The sequence below is a fragment of the Canis aureus genome, chromosome 34 (assembly GCF_053574225.1).
Source record: "Canis aureus isolate CA01 chromosome 34, VMU_Caureus_v.1.0, whole genome shotgun sequence".
Lineage (NCBI taxonomy): Eukaryota > Metazoa > Chordata > Mammalia > Carnivora > Canidae > Canis > Canis aureus.
The window spans coordinates 10864492-10880775 of NC_135644.1; the positions used below are offsets into that span (position 1 = coordinate 10864492).

Here is a 16284-nt window from a genome sequence, read left to right on the forward strand (position 1 = left end):
TTATAAGTGAGGGACACGTCCTGCCCTGACAATCGTCCCAAGTATCCACTTGGCTTTGTGTATTAACGTCGCATTTTTCCACATAATATAATTGTAAGGTTGCATAGAAGCCTGTTCAACCGTGTGTGCTTTCGGGGTTAGGAGCTGGGGGCGGGGTGCAGGGGCTAGGTGGAAACAAGCTTAGAGGTTTTTTTTACCACATACCCTCTTGCCAACTGTCAAATGCTGTGCTTTGAAACTTCTTTCAAAGAATTCACTTGGAAGTATTTCATTTTTAAAAACAGAGAGGTACCTCTATGCTCTCTTATTAGGCCGGATGTCAGTCTGGGTTACAGGAAGTGGAAAGCTCTGACTCCTGGCCTCTGCCAGCCTCCCTTGTAATTCTTGACTTTGGAAATGGGAAGTCAGCCATTGAGAACTTTTTGATGTGCAGCTGCCTTTCTCAGAGAACACTAGCCAAGTAACAAAATCTTCAGGTTGTCTTTTCCTGTTGTGAGAGCAAGAGACAAAAGAATAAGAAGATCTCTCTGCAGTGTCTTCTTGGCTTTACAACATCCCCACAGTGGACACCTCGCCTTTGAGTTAATGTGCAGTCTACACCTTCACCATAAAACTCAGGCACTTCAGGTACAAGACTGCCTAAGTTACCTGACTCTCTGGCAGAGCAGTTTTTCTTCTCCCTTAAAACTGCTCAGATAGTTGTCCGTTACTTGTGGTTTGTGTACACAACCTGCAAAAAGTGTTATTTTTTTTTCAAGTCACCAATCTAAACCAACTCCCAGAGCAGAATCAAGAAATTCCAAATAGAAGAAACCAAATTAGCTTTTAAGGAAGATCATGCAAATGAAAGTTGTGCAAGGAAAAACAGAGAGTAGCAGATCCTGTAATTTTTATTACAAAAAAAAGTTCACTCTTTACATGCTATGACATCAAATGTCATGTAGAAGTTCATTGCAAGCACACCTCCTTAAAAATATACATACTGTATATATTTACATTCCAGTCTGAGTAACTGGTGTCAAGGTGTAGTTCAGGTTCTAGTGTTCACCCACCCTGTGGATTTGTTTAGCTACTAACTAGACAGCGATTGTATCTTCACTCAGGCACACGAAGAGGTAGAAACTGCTTTTAAAAGAAAAAAAAAAAAGTGGAGTGCAAATGTGAAGATCATCATTGAAGCAGCTCGGCTACATCAAGAAGGCCCTAACTAGCTAGCTTTGGTTATCTCAAGCTGAATACATGTAGTCTGTCCTTTAAATTAAAATCCGAAAAACCTTGGGTAGACGTTCTTCTCAGCACATCGGGGTTTGGCAGAGATCAGCAACTATTGGCTCTGCCCCTCTGCACCAAAGAATTGCATATGACTAAGTTAGGCGACACAGCAGCAGGGCTGGGCTGGCAGTTGGGCACCTTTTCCCTGATAAAACACAAATAATACACAAACAAGCGGCTACAGAGACCTCAAATTGATATCTGGAACCCAGAGGCCCCCTAAGAAACTTGTTTCCCAAGTGAAACCTCTATTAATTTCTGCCCATGCCCACTTCCGTCCCAAGCTGAGCTCAGGAAGTCCGGGCGGGCGTCAGGGGGCCTATGACTTCTGCAGGCCAAGCTTTCTCAGCCTCAGGGCTGAACCTCATGAGGGCTCCTGGGCCTGAGAAGGGCTCCCCGGGTTCTTTCCAGACTTGGTGGTACTGGCTCCTGAGTGGGGGGGCTGGAGGGAAGCCACGGGGCTGTGGGAGGGCAGGAGCCCTTCTCGCTCTCTTTTCTTCTGTTTCATCCTGCGATTCTGGAACCAGATTTTTACTTGGGTATCATTGAGCTGCAAGGAGTTGGCGATCTCGATGCGTCGGGCTCGAGTCAGGTACTTGTTGAAATGAAACTCTTTCTCCAGTTCTGTTAGTTGCTTGGTGCTGAAATTCGTGCGGATGGCGCTGGAGGGGCTGGCGGCTCCGAACTCGGCGGGTCGGCCTGCAGGTACAGACAGGGCGTCAGCGGGGGGCGCGGGGCCCCGGCTCTAGGGGACCCGGGCTCAAGGGCCCGCGCACCTCCCGGAGCAGCCGGGCACACGCTCCGACGTCGACTGGGGGCTCGCTCGAGGGCAGGCGCCTGGGCCAGCAGCGCCCCGCGAGCGCCCCTGCTCCGTAGGCCCGCGCCCCGCGCCCCGCCCGCGGCCCGCACTTACTTTTCCGAGGGGCGCTCCTCCTCACTTTCATCCACTCGAAGGTGCTCAAGGCGGCGGGGAGGCCGGAGGCGGGCGAGGCCGACGTGGGGTAGGCCCCGGGGCCCGGGGCCGCGGGCTGCAAGGCGGCCGGCTCCCTGAGCCTGGCGGGCGGCCCGGGCTCGCCGAAGGCCGCGTAGTCCACCTGGCCGCTGAGCAGGAGGGCGCCGCCGCCCGAGAAGACCGCCGAGGTGGCGTAGTGGACGCGCGCCCCGCCGTCGCCCGCCGGCCGCCCCAGCGCGCACGGGAGGTCGTAGGCCGCGCCGGGCCCCGGGCAGCCCAGGTCCGCCCCGCCGGCCGCCGCAGGTGCGCCGCCCGCCTCGTAGGCGCCCTCCAGGCTGCAGGGCGCGAAGGCGGGCGCGGCCGGGGGCGGCGCGGCCAGAGGCGCGGGCCGGGCGGCGGCCAGGGGCAGGCAGCCCACGAAGGCGCCGTCGCCGCCGCCCAAGGGGAAGGCGGGCTGCAGGGCCGCGGGCCGGGCGTCGGCGCGGCAGAACTTGGGCGCGAAGCTGAGCACGTCGCCGCCGCCGCCGCCGCCGCCGCACGACACGTACTCCAGGTAGGAGCTCATGGCTGCGGCGCCTCCAACGGCGCGCGCGGGCCGGGGCGCGGACTGCGGAGCGCGGGGCCGGAGCGTGCGGGGCGCGGGGTGCGGAGCGCGGGGCGCGGGGTGCGGGGCGCGGGGTGCGGAGCGCGGGGTGCAGAGCGCAGGGTGCGGGGTGGGGAGCGCGGGGTGCAGAGCGCGGGGTGCGGAGCGCGGGGCCGGGCCGCCGCGGGCTGCGCCGCTCCGCCCGCCCTCCTAGCCCAGCTGCCTTCGCCGAGCCATGGCGAGCGAGCCAGAGGGAAATAGTGGCCTAATATAGCGGCGGGGGTGGCCACGTGGCGCCGGCCCGCCAATGGGCGCCCGCCCCGCACGGCCGGGGTCCCGGCTGCACGCGCCTGCCCCGCAGCCAACTTCGCCCGACCTGCGGGCGGCGGCGGCCCAGCGCCCCCGGGCCCGGGGAGACCGGCGCGGCCCTGGGGCGGGCGGGGCGCGAGCGCGGGACGCCGGCTCCGGGACCGGCACCGACGGAGCGGCGGGAGAGCGGCGGGGCTGGCCGCTGGGTGAGGACCAGAGCTTAGAGCGGGAGAAGCCTGTTCTTCTGGATGCGGGGGGGGGGGGGGGGGGGGGCCTCACCCTTGGGCTGCGGACCTGGGCACTAAGCTGGGGACTGGGGCCCCGTGGGGACCGCCCGTAGCCTTTGTCCCCCCTCCCCCCCCCCCCCCCAGTCCCCTGCGCTTGCGGGTTTTCCTGGCGCTCGAGTTCTCCCTCTCCTAAACCGGAGCACAGGCTTGACTGTCCCTCGTTCTGTCCCTCCTTCCGATTCGGGGGACGAAGTTGTACGCCCTGGGGGCCGCGTACCTGGGGCGGCACAAAATCCCCGCGTTTGGACTAGATTTGCACGTTACTTCGCAGCGTTGCCTTCAGTTCGCGTCCCTTCCATGTGTGGCGGCGTGACTGGTGCGTGTCGGGGCGCCAGGTTCGGGTTTGGGCAAGAGATGGGGGTTCCGCCTTGGGGGGGGGCTGCACCAGATGCCCCCCTCTGCCTAGGCTGCCGGAGTAAGGAATGTGCCCGCTGGGGGGGGGGGGGGACGCTGGCACCCGCCCCAAGGCTGCGCACTTCGCTCCGGGCGCTTGGCTCCAGCGCGCCAAGGCTTCCCAGGGACCGGTCAGATCTCAGAGGTTTGGACGGGCTTGTACCTCGAGGCAATTAAAGCTTCTGTTCCATCAGATAAGTGCTGCGTCGTCTCTTGCGAGTGAAATGTGAGGGCTCACAATGTTAATGGGCTCACGTCTTTCCCTTGATAATATGGTTTTGTTTTACTGAGCGTAGAGAGACGGGAAATAAAAGTGCAACTGGCGCAAGAAATGAAGAGTAGAAGGGTTACGAAGACAAGCTTTGCGTTGACAAACTTCCCAACTTCCTCCAACATTTCTTGTAATGCTTTCCTCTTTGGGGCCGTAGGAAAATAACAAATTAAATAAATAAACGGTATTTACACACAGCAGTCATGAAAGAGTGGTTTCCTAAAACTGTGTGAATGGGGTCTACTCTTGGCTTATTCAAGTGCCCTTGAGAATTTGATCTGTTAGAGCCTCTTAGTTATGGTGACAGAGGTTTTATTATTGTTTTACTGATCCACTTGTCATGAAAGAGCGATTGAGGCTTTCCCTAAAATTCCACTTCCAGGAAGCCTGGAAAGTCGGAGCCATCACAGTCGGGGGAGCCAGTTCCTTACTGGGATGTGAACTTGTGAATAAACAAAGTCACACCAAAAGTGTTGCGGGTGAAGCTGAAGTTGAGGCCAAGGTGAGGAAGGGGTAGGTAGAGAGGACACACCTAGGGATGAGCACAAAGCTAACAGGTCTGGGGTTCCTACACTTCTGGATTTCTTGGATTTGATTGGGAAACAGAATCCTGTGCTGAAAATCAGCGCTTCACACTTGATGTTGCTACTTTCAGTTTGCTCCTATGGCCAATCAGATGACAAAGCTCCTAAGTAGTTTTTTTAAAAGGAAAAAAATAGAGGCTCTTTTTTAGCTTCCTGATCAGGAAATGGGAGAGCTAGCTCAGCCTTCATATGTAGAAGCATTTCTTTGCCGTTTCCCATTCTGGGCTCTTAATACAAAAATATCAGCAACTCAGATGCTGCTGAGTTCACATAACACCTCACTCACCCCTGACTAGACTTTAGTAGCCAATTTTTACCAGCATAATGGCCCAGTGAGCACACTCCTATCTCAAAATCATAGGTCTTCTCTCAAAAGGTGCCCATTTAATCACAGCTCCTAGGCCTAGAGTCCCCAGCAGGTCAGGAAGGGGGATAGCCTTGTAAACCTCTCTGGAGAAGACATCACCTGGCTGCAACTCAGGATGTAGGGCAGAAAATCCAGCCTGATTGGCAAGTCTGACCAAAACCTATCAAGGGTTTTGCTCTAAGGTTTCAGAAGAAACAGGCAGCCTTCGCAGCTTGGCAAACTTCATTGCAAAAGGGACTGGGGTTTTCCTGCTAAGCGTTTAGGGCAAAGGTTGGGTCCTTGCTGTCACAATTAAGCATTGACTTTGATGTACCCATAAGCTGTCCACACTATTTCCCTGAAGCAAAATTTTGGAGATTGAACTTCTGCTGGTGGAAGAAAATGTCTTAAAAGGGAGAAAGATTTTTTTTTTGAATTGTGTTGTTTTGTTTTCAAAACTATGGGTGAGAGTGGGTGGGTGGGTGGGTTGTTCAGTATTTTTTCAGACCCAGTTGCAGGTCTCTGATGATCGCTACATTCTGTTCATTCTCTTTACTCCCTTTAATCTCTCAGGCTCATATCCTATATCATATCCTATATCTTGGGGCCCAGAGCTGCTATCTCCACTCCTGGGCTGGTTCTTGACTTGCTCAGATTAGAGTCAAGACTCTTGTTACCTCACACTGAGATTCAACATTTGCCAAAGACCTACTGTGTAAGAACATTTTATTAGGGGAGGTCTAGGCTACAAAAATAAATGAATATATATATATATATACACACACACTAGGGATTCATTACTGGCACAGGTCACAGCTATATTATAAATCTACTCCAGAAGAATCTGAATCTATAATTTTCTAAGGAGAGATTGGAAGATATTATTGGAGGAAATGTATGGAGAAGGATGTAAACATAGGATACCTTGAATACCTTTAATGTTTGTCTCCTAGATGTTCACAGGGTATAAGAGAAATGTCTTACTAATTTTATTGCTTGTTCAAGTCGTGAATTCCCAAGGGTCACTTGGCCTGCTAGGTCCTGGTGCTGTGAGTTCTCAGCAGGAGGTGACAGCAGAGGGGCCTGATTGCCAGGTTGTGTTTGATGTAGGAATGCTTTGAAATCTCTCCCATACTGCTAACCAAGGCAGCCACCCCCACCCCTGCCCCATAACAACCTTTGTCTCTCATTCCAACAACAAGCTTTTTTTCTTGCAGACAGAAGGCAGAAGTGATGGAAGGATGGCACTCTGGTCTTCTGTGTGTTTACAGTTTTTCCTAAGAAGTCTCGTGCAACCCTTCTATACAAGCCTCATCATGTCACCCCCTTGGAGATGTTTTGAGCACATGCATACTCTTGGCCCCACAGCCCCCAAGGATAGAAAGGCTCTTGCTTGTTGAGGTGAAAAGCAGGCGGGGAGGTGGACTTTTCTCTTAAGTAAGATTTGTAGTTCTCTGCAGCAGTCTTCAATTTTCCCATAATGGAAGTGGGGGTGAAAGGGATCCCAGGGACTAACATGAGCCTCCCTGAGGAAAACGGTTTAGAGTGCTGTGCCTTTCCCCGAGAGTTTTGTGAAAGCAAGGCTCCCCTTGCTTGGGACACAGTAAACAGACAAGAAATGTTTGATGGACAGAATGGTGTGTTCTTACCATGACTAATATTGGCTAAAGGATATCCTTAGATTACTGGCTCCCAAAACCACTTCATGAGGGTAGGAATCATAATAGAAACTTCTTTAAATGTGCAGGGGCCTGAGCCCACGCAAGAGATTTTCACCCAGTGTATCTGTCTCCAGTAGGCGTTTCAGTAAGCCTCATGGGTGATTCTAAAGCAAGGTTCTTTGGAACCATACTTTGAGAATTTCTGCTTCAGAGTGGGGTGGGCAATGTGTGGAGAGAGGGGTGGTTCTGTGGGAAGGGCCTTGACCAGCACTGTGAGAGCTCCTGGCTAGCTGGAACATGAGTCTGAACAAGGTTGAGAAGCCTGTTGGGTGGTAGGGGCGGAGAATGTCACGGCCAAACCTAAGTCTAGTCGAGGTGAAGTTTCATAAAATATCCTTAAGTAGTAGTCAGTAGGAGTTTCCCCAGTTTTGCTGACAAAATAGTGCTTTGCAGAGACCTGGCTTCTGCTCCTTTCCGCTTTCCTAATTCGGCTTTGAGGATGCCGGTGAGATAATAAATGAAAGGGTTTTGTCTATCCCAGTCTCCCCAGAGAAAATTCAGAGTGGTTTTGAGGTAATGGAAAGAAGGAAGAGGTAGGAATGGGGGGTGGGGAGGGTCTCAAGAGGGAGGAGCCAACTCTTCTTTCCTTCCACCTCTCCCAAATTATCTGGAATGAGTATTTGAGCTCCAGGGACCCAGAAGGGATGAAATGTCCCTTGCCTAAGCTGTAACTCTTTCTTTGGTTAAAGATGGGCCTGTCATATCATAAAACGTCAGTGCAAGAAGGCCCCTTAGAGGTAAGTGACACTGAACCACTCATTTTAGAGAGGAAGTCACTTTACTCAAAGGTTAAAAGACAAAACCATCCTGCAAAAAATGAGGGTCTCCTGACTGTCCGCAGTCGGCTGCCTGTCCACAGCCTACAAAGAGGGAAGAGTAAAGCAGCCCCTCCTCCACACTGTGGTGTCCTCCATCACAGCCAACAGAGCAGTGTTCAAGGAGACACCCTTTTTCTGGGAGACCATACAGCTGGTGTGGCTGACTGGGAAGCCTGCTGCCCTCTCTTTGCAGTTTGTTTGCTAAAATTGTGCTCCAAACTTCTGAGGGCCCACCTTGAGCCACTCCTGAAAGAGAAGGCAGAGATGGATCTGGGTCCTCACCTCCTCCAGCAAGCAAGAGTAGAGGATCCCTTCATCTCCCGCTGAGCTTGATCCCTGGGGGATCAAAACCAGAAGTGTCCCTAGAGTAATGTAACTGGATAGTACAAAGTTAGCACAAGTGTGAACACACACAGGTACACCCAGGCCAGTTACATTTGTACTAATCTCTCTCTCTCTTTCTCTCTCTTTTGCACCTTTATCTTTTTAAACAGGTAACATATTTAAATTTATGTGGTGCAAAATTCAAAGGTATGCAGTGGTGTACCACGATGCTATGCAGTGGTGTACCACGATGGTATGCAGTGAAAACCTTTCTCCCATCCCTGTCCTCAGCCACCTAGTTCCCCTTCACTAGTTATTAGTTTCTTGTATGTCTTGCCGGAGATACTTCATACGTCTCCATCTATCTATAAATTCCCCCACAATTTTTACATAAATGATAGCATATTAGGTAGACTCTTTTGCCCCATGGTTTCCCTCCTATCGTACCTTGAAGATCATTTCATAGAAGTGCCTACAGAACTTCCTGGTTTATTTTTACAACTTCATGCTGTCCTGTACCCATGTACCACAATTTATTTAACTAATCCTCTTCAATAGGTATTTAGCGTATTTTCAGTCTTCTGCTATTACAAACACATGTTCAAGTTTTTGACCTATAGAAAAATTCCCAGACATGGAATAACTGAGTCTAAAGGATGTGCACTGGCAATTTTGATACAAATTGCCATATGGCTCTCCTTAGAAGTGCATCAATTTATACTTCTACTGGCAACATAGGAGAATTCCTTTTACCTCATACCCTTGCCATCTCAGTGGGGTAGTAAAATTTTTTATTTTTGCCAATCCAATAAGTAGAAAATAATACCTCTTACTGGGCAGCCCAGGTGGCTCAGCGGTTTAGCGCCGCCTTCGGCCTGGGTTGTGATCCTGGGGACCCGGGATCGAGTCCCACGTCTGGCTCCCTGCATGGAGCCTGCTCCTCCCTCTGCCTGTGTCTCTCCCTCTCTCTCTCATGCTCTGTGTCTTTCATGAATAAATAAATAAAATCTTCATAATAATAATAATACCTCTTACTTACCCTTAGAGCACCTCCAAAAATGCCATTCTTCATCTTGTTTGATCCTTTCATAATTCTATTTTACAAATGTAATATGACACAGAAAAGATAAACTACTTGTTGTCATCATGCCCAATGTAAATAGCCAAGGTCAGATGTCCAACACTCTTTCCTCTACACTGCACTGTGTCACAAGGAAGCCTAAGGAGGTTCAAAGAGAGTGGGTGGCTTCAAGCATTCCCTGAAAGACACAGGATATAAAAAAAGCTTTCTGACATCTGCTAAGAGGCCTCCTCTTTAGTGGTTTGATACCAGGACCACATTTCTGCACGTGTCCCTGGAGAGGACCCTCCGGAAGCGGAGGAGCTCTAATTAGCAATATGATCTGACCTAGTCCTAAGCATTAGCTTGGATTCAATATCTGGGAAGCAGTAGGGTGTTGTTTTTAATTTTCCTGAGACCTATTTCTCACTGGCCACCCAGGATCTAAATATTGATCAGCATGGTGTGAGCGAGAGGATGTTTTCCCTAGGTTTTAGCTTTGCATAGGACACTCACTTGGACCTGGTGAGGGTAATACCTAATGCAGGCGTGTGTGTGTGTGCACACACACACACACACACTCACACACACAAATGGTAAACTCCTGAGGTAGACATCGAAGTAGACATCTGACTGTTTCACTGGTGATGAAACTGAAGGCCAGAAAAATGAAGTGAATTGTTTAGGGTCATACAGTGTATCGGTTAGCAAAGCAGAAAACACAATGTAGACCTACCACTGAATTCCTCAGTATCCCCTGCAAAGTCTTCTCTTCCCCAGCCTGCATTCATTTTGGTGAATGACCAGAGTACCTGGCTCAGGCTCTCTAAATAGAAACCTAGGGATTAGCATTCATAACTCCTTTCACTCATCCAGTTATCACCAAGTCCTGTGAATTTGTCCTCCTGAATGTTTTTCCTCTTTATCCTCATTACCTTAGTTCCTTTCTCTGCTAGATTACTGCAGCAGAGAGAGGAACTTTTTTCCTTCCCTCCTATTTCTGCTTTCTCCAGTGACACACAGTATCCCAAAGAGCAAGCTTCCTAAATAGATAACCTCACAACCCAGCTTAAAACTTTCAGTGGCTACCTACTGTCTACAGATTAGGTCCAGTCTCCTTTCCATGGACCCCATGCAACTTTTCTTTCCAGCCAGATGCTCTACTCCAAATGATTCTTCTTTTTTTTTTTAAGATTTATTTAATTTATTTATTTATGATAGTCACACACACACACACAGAGAGAGAGAGAGAGAGAGAGAGAGGCAGAGACATATGCAGAGGGAGAAGCAGGCCCCATGCACCAGGAGCCTGACGTGGGATTTGATCCCGGGTCTCCAGGATCGCGCCCTGGGCCAAAGGCAGGCGCTAAACCGCTGCGCCACCCAGGGATCCCCCAAATGATTCTTCTTGTTCCAGGTTCAGACCTTGCTCTTTCTTCCCTCCTTGCTTTGCATGTGCTGCTCTCTGTGCCTGGTACATCCCTCCTTCCTTCCTAAAAAACCTCATACTTCAGGAACCCAAATTCACCTCCCCTGAGAAGTTTTGTTTTTTTTTTTTTTTTTTGACAGTGCAGTGGTGATAGTGGCTTTCTTTTTATTCCAGGAACATTTTGACCACACTTGTGTTACAGCATCTGTCATGCTGTTTTAGGATTCTTTTTCTCCCCCAGTAGATCAAAGGGCACACACTATTAGTGACTCATTTTTATAGCTCAGAGCCCAGCACCGCGCACGCAGGAGCTGTTCAGTAGGTGCTGCTGAAAGGCAAGGGAGAGAGGGACAGGCTCCAAGCCAAGGACAACAGGACCAGTATTTTAATCGCTTAATGAGTTCAGAACACTTTGCGAGGCTTAATGCTTCAGCTTATTATCTATGTAAAGCAAAATGATAATAGAACATCTCTCCAAAGCCAGCTAATTTCCACCCAATGGATGCTGAAAGAGAAGAGGGAAGGGGGGAGCTGGAAGTTTCTGTCTTTCAAGGGTTCTTTCCTATAGGCTGAGGCAACACTTCACTAACTCCAGAAACTTCTCAGCTGATGTCACTCAGAAAAAGAGTAAAAAGGGGGGTAGCCTGGAACTTTCTTAGAATTTACCAAGAGGACTACAAGTACCACTCAAGAGAGGGTGTATGAATGCTGCACCGCCCACTTCCCACTTCCCCAAGCCCTCCTGCGCTAGAGGCTCTAATGCTAATGACCCTCCCCGCCCCGCCTCCCCAGGCCGCTGCGCGCCGTTTTCAGTCCATCCTTTGATGCTATTTCTAAAATGAACCCCAAAAGAGCTGAAATAAAAATACTCCAGTCCTTCTGTCACAGCAGAACAGAGGAGAGGCGTATCATTGTGGTTGGTATTTTAAGTGTATTTTTTATTGTCCTTTTTATATGGCATTCAAGTTGAGTTCCAAGTTCAACCGTCCAAGTGTTACCCCGCCTCCTCCCACACGAATTACTTCTGCAGGTGAAGGAGACGAGCAAACTAGCTCCGCCCCGTTCCCCGAAGCCTAGTCTCCCGGGAATCTTTTTAAAAATCCCCACACAGTGTCTGCGAAGGCCTCCCGCCCAGCGGGACTCGGCTGCTTCTGGCTAGGGCGAGGTGAGCGGCCCTTTCTGGGCGTGGGGAGCGTTAGGGGGCGGCGGGCTGGGAGGGAGCAGGTGGGGCGGGCCCGGCAGGTCCCCCGCGGTCCGGGGGCGGGGCCGGCGTGTCGCGCCCTCCGCGGCTCCCCGCGTGCCCGCGTCTCCCCTGCTTGCGGCTTCTGGTCGGCTCGCAGCTGGCCCCGACTCGCTCCGAAGTGGGAGGAACGGCTGTCGAGCGGGAAGTGCACCCCGGGTGATTGATGAACCCTTAACGGGACCAACCTCTGCCGCCGCCGCCGCCGCCGCGCACGCGCACGGGCCCCCGCCCCGCGGGCCGGGTAACTCACACCCCCCCCCCCCCCCGGGAGCTCGGGGCCGCAGGCCCGGGGGGCGCGGAGCGGGCGCGCGCCTCTCGAGCCTTTGTGCGGCGCGGCCGCCGGGGCGCCCGGGGGAGGCGGCGGCTATTGTTCCCCGCGGGGGAGGGGGCGCTGCGGCTCCCCGGCGGGTCCCCGCGGCCCGGGACGGGCGGGGGCTTCCTTTGTGTGCGCTGCGCCCGCGACGGGAAGGGCGCGTCGCTGCCGCCCGGGGGCCGCGGCCGAGGGAGGCTGGTGGCGGCTCCGCCACGGCCTGGAGCCCAGCGCCGCCGACCGCGTCCCCGCGCCGCGCTCGCGGAGGAGGCGGAGGGACGTGGTGTGGGTAGGGCAGCGCTTGGAACAATAGAGCCATCAAAGGGCCCTCTCCGCGTCTCCGCGGGAGTCGGCGACGCTCTCCCCCCTCGGTCGGAAAGGCCCAGGCCCAACAGGTCCCCTTGGCCTGCTGCTCGGCCTGCCTCCCCAGTGGAAACCCTTCATCAGTACCGCCAGGGTTCTCCGGGAATCCTGATGTAAATTCAAGTCTCCTCCCGGGGCTCCTACTAATGTTAAAATCCTATTTTCATTATTTTCCAGATATTGTTCTCCCGTACATATGATCCAGACTAGCTCCAGGAGCCAGTCAAGAGATTTTGCCACAGGATCTAGGACATAAGGATTTACCTCCTATCACCCACCTTGCAGATCTCCTAGGGACCTTTCGCTGCCTTCTGCTGCAAATGATTGGACATCCATTTGCATTTCCTCTTCCATCATGTGGGGAAACCTTTTGTTTACTGTGCTCCAGGCTGGACCTGGCCTGAAAGTGGGTCCTTGAATTACCTTTGTACTATTCCAACTTGCCAAGGTGGTTTTGAGACCTGAGGGCCGTATTCAAGCATGGGCGTTAGGCCAAGTATATATGTAATCCATATGGTACCAACGGTGGGCCCCAAAGATAACAGCATCTGTAGCTGGACCAGAAGACAAGCTACGATGAAAACTAAGATTTCATCCTCTGTGATGATCTTCTCCACCACCAGCACCACCAATGCAGTAAGTACAGAGGATTCACCTACTGTCTTTTTTTTTTTTTTTTTCTTCTTCTTCCTCTCCATCCAGGCCCTCTGCAAGAGAGATCTAAGTGAGCTAGTCCTAAGAGGTGGTGAGAGTATGGCTGGTGACTCAGTCTCAGCTCTCTGTGTCCAAAGTGTCTAAGGATAAGTCTGCTCACCCAGTTGCAGTGCCCCAAAGTGACGAGGCTGTAGGCCTGTGGGGACTGGGGTCTTCTGGCCCTCTTTGTATTTTTATTTAATACTCACATACTTTTGTTCATCCTGTTTTTTTTTTTTTTCTTACAGTTCCTGAAAGAAGGACCAAAGTAATGCCAAGAACCCCCAGATGAAGAGGACCTTCCTGGATCTGTAACTGGGATTATTTAATCAATTTTGTACTTCAAGAGAAAGTTTCCACTAATTCTGAGGATAAAGCCAAACAGGCCTGACAGTCCCTTGAGTACTGACAGTGTAAACAAGCTTCTGGCTTCCCCAGGTCGAGCAGAGAAACACTTTTCATTAGAATGTTGGGTTTCTTCTTTGTTATTCAAACATACACCCACACATATCCTCTTCACCCTGGCTAATGAAAAACCTCAACAGATGGAGAGCCTAGGCTCCCCAGACTTATGGCTGAGGAGATGCACTTCCCTCAGTGTGGGTTGGCTAGTACAGAATGGGGGAGGGAGAAGAAATGAGTAGCTGGTATAGGTAATCACTATCTTTTAATACTCCTTACAGATAGAAATTCGAAAAATCCTGTTCAGCAAGGTTAGCAGCCTGTGAGGCCTCGGAAGCCAATTTGGCTGATGTGTCTCTAATAGGGACTAGGCTTGGGGCGGCACCAGGGGGAAAGGACTCACTCCATATTCTCTCTCTCTCTCTCTCATTTGAAAGCCTGTACAAAGAAATGGTACAAATGGATGGTTAACTTAATGATTCATCAGAGGCGGATTTTTCTCTGTCAGGTCCCTGGACGAGGCTGAGGCCTGAAAGCCAGGAGGCAGAACATTTACTTAGCGCCCTTTCTTACTGCCTTTGGGGGGAGGGGGGCCGGACTACTCTGCAGATCGTTCCTCTGCGACTTCCCCATACTCCCGGCCAGCTCAGTTGGGTCCCTCTACCCCCTCGGGCTGGATCCTGAGTTTCTCCCGGTGGCCAGGGCAAGCTCGCCCTCAGCCTGTCTTTCCCCGCCCCCACCTCCCATTCTGCAGTGGGCCATCCGTGCAGCCTCCTCTCCACCCTGCTTTAATTCAACTGCCGGGCCGTTAGAACAACCAGGGGCTCCCAAAAGGCTGCCACCACCTTGCACGGGCCTGGGCTTCAGACTCCAAGCCTCAGGAGGCTCCCCCCAAACCTCCGTGGCCCCTCCCCTCCCCCACTCTACCCATCAGCGGTCTCCATAGGAGAAAAAGAGCTGAGCAAGGCCTGAGCCAGAGCGCCGCTTCCTCCCTCGGAGCGGCGGACGAGGTCAGCCTCCCGGAGGCCGATGCCCGAGACGAGGCCCAGCCCGTGCTCCCCTCCCGGCCTAGGCCCCGCGGCGCGCAGCCCCCGGGAAGCTGCGCGCACAAAGGCGCCGCCGCTGCTGGAGGGCCGGGCTGCGGCTCTGCCCCGAGCGCCCTGCACCCGCAGCCTCGAGGCCTCGGGGCGCCCCCGTCGCCCCCTCCCCGCCGTGAGCCCGCCTCGGGCGGAAGCCCCGGGCTGGGGTGGAGGCGCCCCTCCGCCGCCAACCTGCCCCTTCGCGCCGCGAGGCCCCCCCCCCCGGGCCGCGCTCCCCTCCCCTCCCCCACGCGCTCTCCCCGCCGCTCGAGGGCCGCGAGGGGGAGGCGGGAGCCGCCGGCGCTGCAGCAGCTATTGTGACCTTCCGCCGCCGCCGCGCGGGAACCCAGCGCGAGCGAGCGCGCGGCCGGCGGGGGAGGGGCGGCTGTGCGTGCAGACCTCGGGGTGCGGGGCGGGGGGCGGCAAATAAATAAAGGTTTGCAACCTTGGGCAGTTGGGCGCTTCAGAGGGCGTTCGGTTGTGTTTAGACTCCGGTGCTTCCTAACGCTAATTGCAGGCTCAAAAGGAGCAGAATTTATGGCGAAGGCCAAGGCGGCTTGTTTATAATTTATGAAGTTTTAAATGGCTGAGCCGCGGGCCCCCCTCTCGCCCCGGCCCGGGGCCGCGCGGGAAGCGCCGACCCAGACTCACCACCGCGCCCCCCTCCCCGCGCCGGGAGCCGCCGAGTGTGCCCATCACATGACACTCACGCCAATGGCAGCAAAGAATCCGAGCTATTCTCAGAAGCCTCGGGAAACCTTTCCCCAAAGGTGAGAGAAAGCCGATTTGTCCCAAGCGACCCCCACCACCACCACCTCATCAGAGAGGGGTGCCTCTGGGCCACCGCCCCGAGAGGGAGCCCCCAACCCCGCACTTGTTTGGAGCCTCAGTGTGGGAGGAGGCTGGTGGCAGCCGGCCTAGACACCGTTTACTGTCTAATCCATGAAACCCTAAGCCGCAGATGACACTTGGGGCCTTTGCAGACACCCGCAGACTCAGCAGATACTCCTGCGGTAACACACCGCGCTGGAAAACGCCTGGAGCCATAATGCATTATGTATTTTTATTATTATTTATGGTAGGAAGAGGAGATGAGGGAAAACCGGGCTGAATCTAAACAGCCTGATAATTCATCTATTTAATATTTAGCCAGTTAAGAAAGGTTGTTGTAATCCCTGCAAGGCAGCAAGCTCTTCTCTGACTTCCCTAATAGCTTAAAAAATAATTTCTTACAAGACAATTAGAAATTCTGCCTATCGATGCAAATTTCATAGAAAACAATTTTAAGCCTTGAAAGTGGGTAAAATATCCCTTCAGTTGAAGTCATTTATTCTGTTGATACACTTCTACAACATGTATACTCTAAACCTGCTCAGATAAAGTGAAATTTTAGCAAAAGGATAATCCCCTCCCACCCCCAACCTAACATGCCATTTTAAAAACAGCACAAAGGAACAAGGAAACTAGATATTATTGGAGCCATCATTATTTAGCGAAACACAAACATCCAAATAGAAACGATTGTTGTTCCACCAGAAGATTAGAAGTTAAATTATTTCCACACAATGGGAATTTCACCTCGTGTCACCGGGGATGTAGTAGGAGTTGCATTATTTGTCAGACCAAATAGAGATGCGTGGGCAGACTTTGCTGAAATACAAAAGAATTGAACCTTATCTGAAGGCGCTTTCCAAGTGTCTCCTGATAGAGGAGCGGGTGGACGTTGTCCGCCCCTAGCTAAAGCCACACTAATATTTACAAAATGGATATTAACCCTTGAAGACATTTTTTGCCCGTTTTGTACAAAGAAACAGGAATAAACAAGGTGTTTGTACTTGTTATGTT

The 16284-nt window shown here is 52.4% G+C and overlaps 1 protein-coding gene and 1 long non-coding RNA gene across 6 annotated transcripts; one reads left to right on the forward strand and one right to left on the reverse strand.

Annotated features, from left to right (window-relative positions):
• Nucleotides 1–872: 872 nt before the first annotated feature.
• Nucleotides 873–2825, reverse strand: HOXD1 (homeobox D1). The gene is made up of 2 exons (XM_077883603.1): nt 2186–2825; nt 873–1971 (listed from the first exon to the last, which is right to left on the reverse strand). Exons 1-2 carry the CDS (start codon nt 2787–2789, stop codon nt 1637–1639), a joined length of 939 nt encoding a protein of 312 aa, XP_077739729.1. The 5' UTR covers nt 2790–2825; the 3' UTR covers nt 873–1636.
• Nucleotides 2826–3207: 382 nt separating this feature from the next.
• LOC144304584 (uncharacterized) lies at nt 3208–13824 on the forward strand. 5 transcript variants are annotated; one of them, XR_013371523.1, is made up of 3 exons: nt 3208–3322; nt 12443–12901; nt 13207–13824. It is a non-coding gene; the product is annotated as an uncharacterized LOC144304584 (long non-coding RNA). The 5 variants fall into 5 exon arrangements; XR_013371521.1 differs by lacking the exon at nt 3208–3322 and adding an exon at nt 11358–11514; XR_013371524.1 differs by lacking the exon at nt 3208–3322 and adding an exon at nt 11604–11748.
• The last annotated feature ends 2460 nt before the right edge of the window (nt 13825–16284 follow it).

What these genes read in the sequence shown, in the direction of transcription:
- HOXD1 (XM_077883603.1), bottom strand. Translation starts at nt 2,789, where the DNA reads ATGAGCTCCTACCTGGAGTACGTGTCGTGCGGCGGCGGCGGCGGCGGC. An exon ending in GAGGAGCGCCCCTCGGAAAA is followed by an intron (nt 1,972 to 2,185) that starts GTAAGTGCGGGC and finishes CTGTACCTGCAG; the next exon opens with GCCGACCCGCCGAGTTCGGA.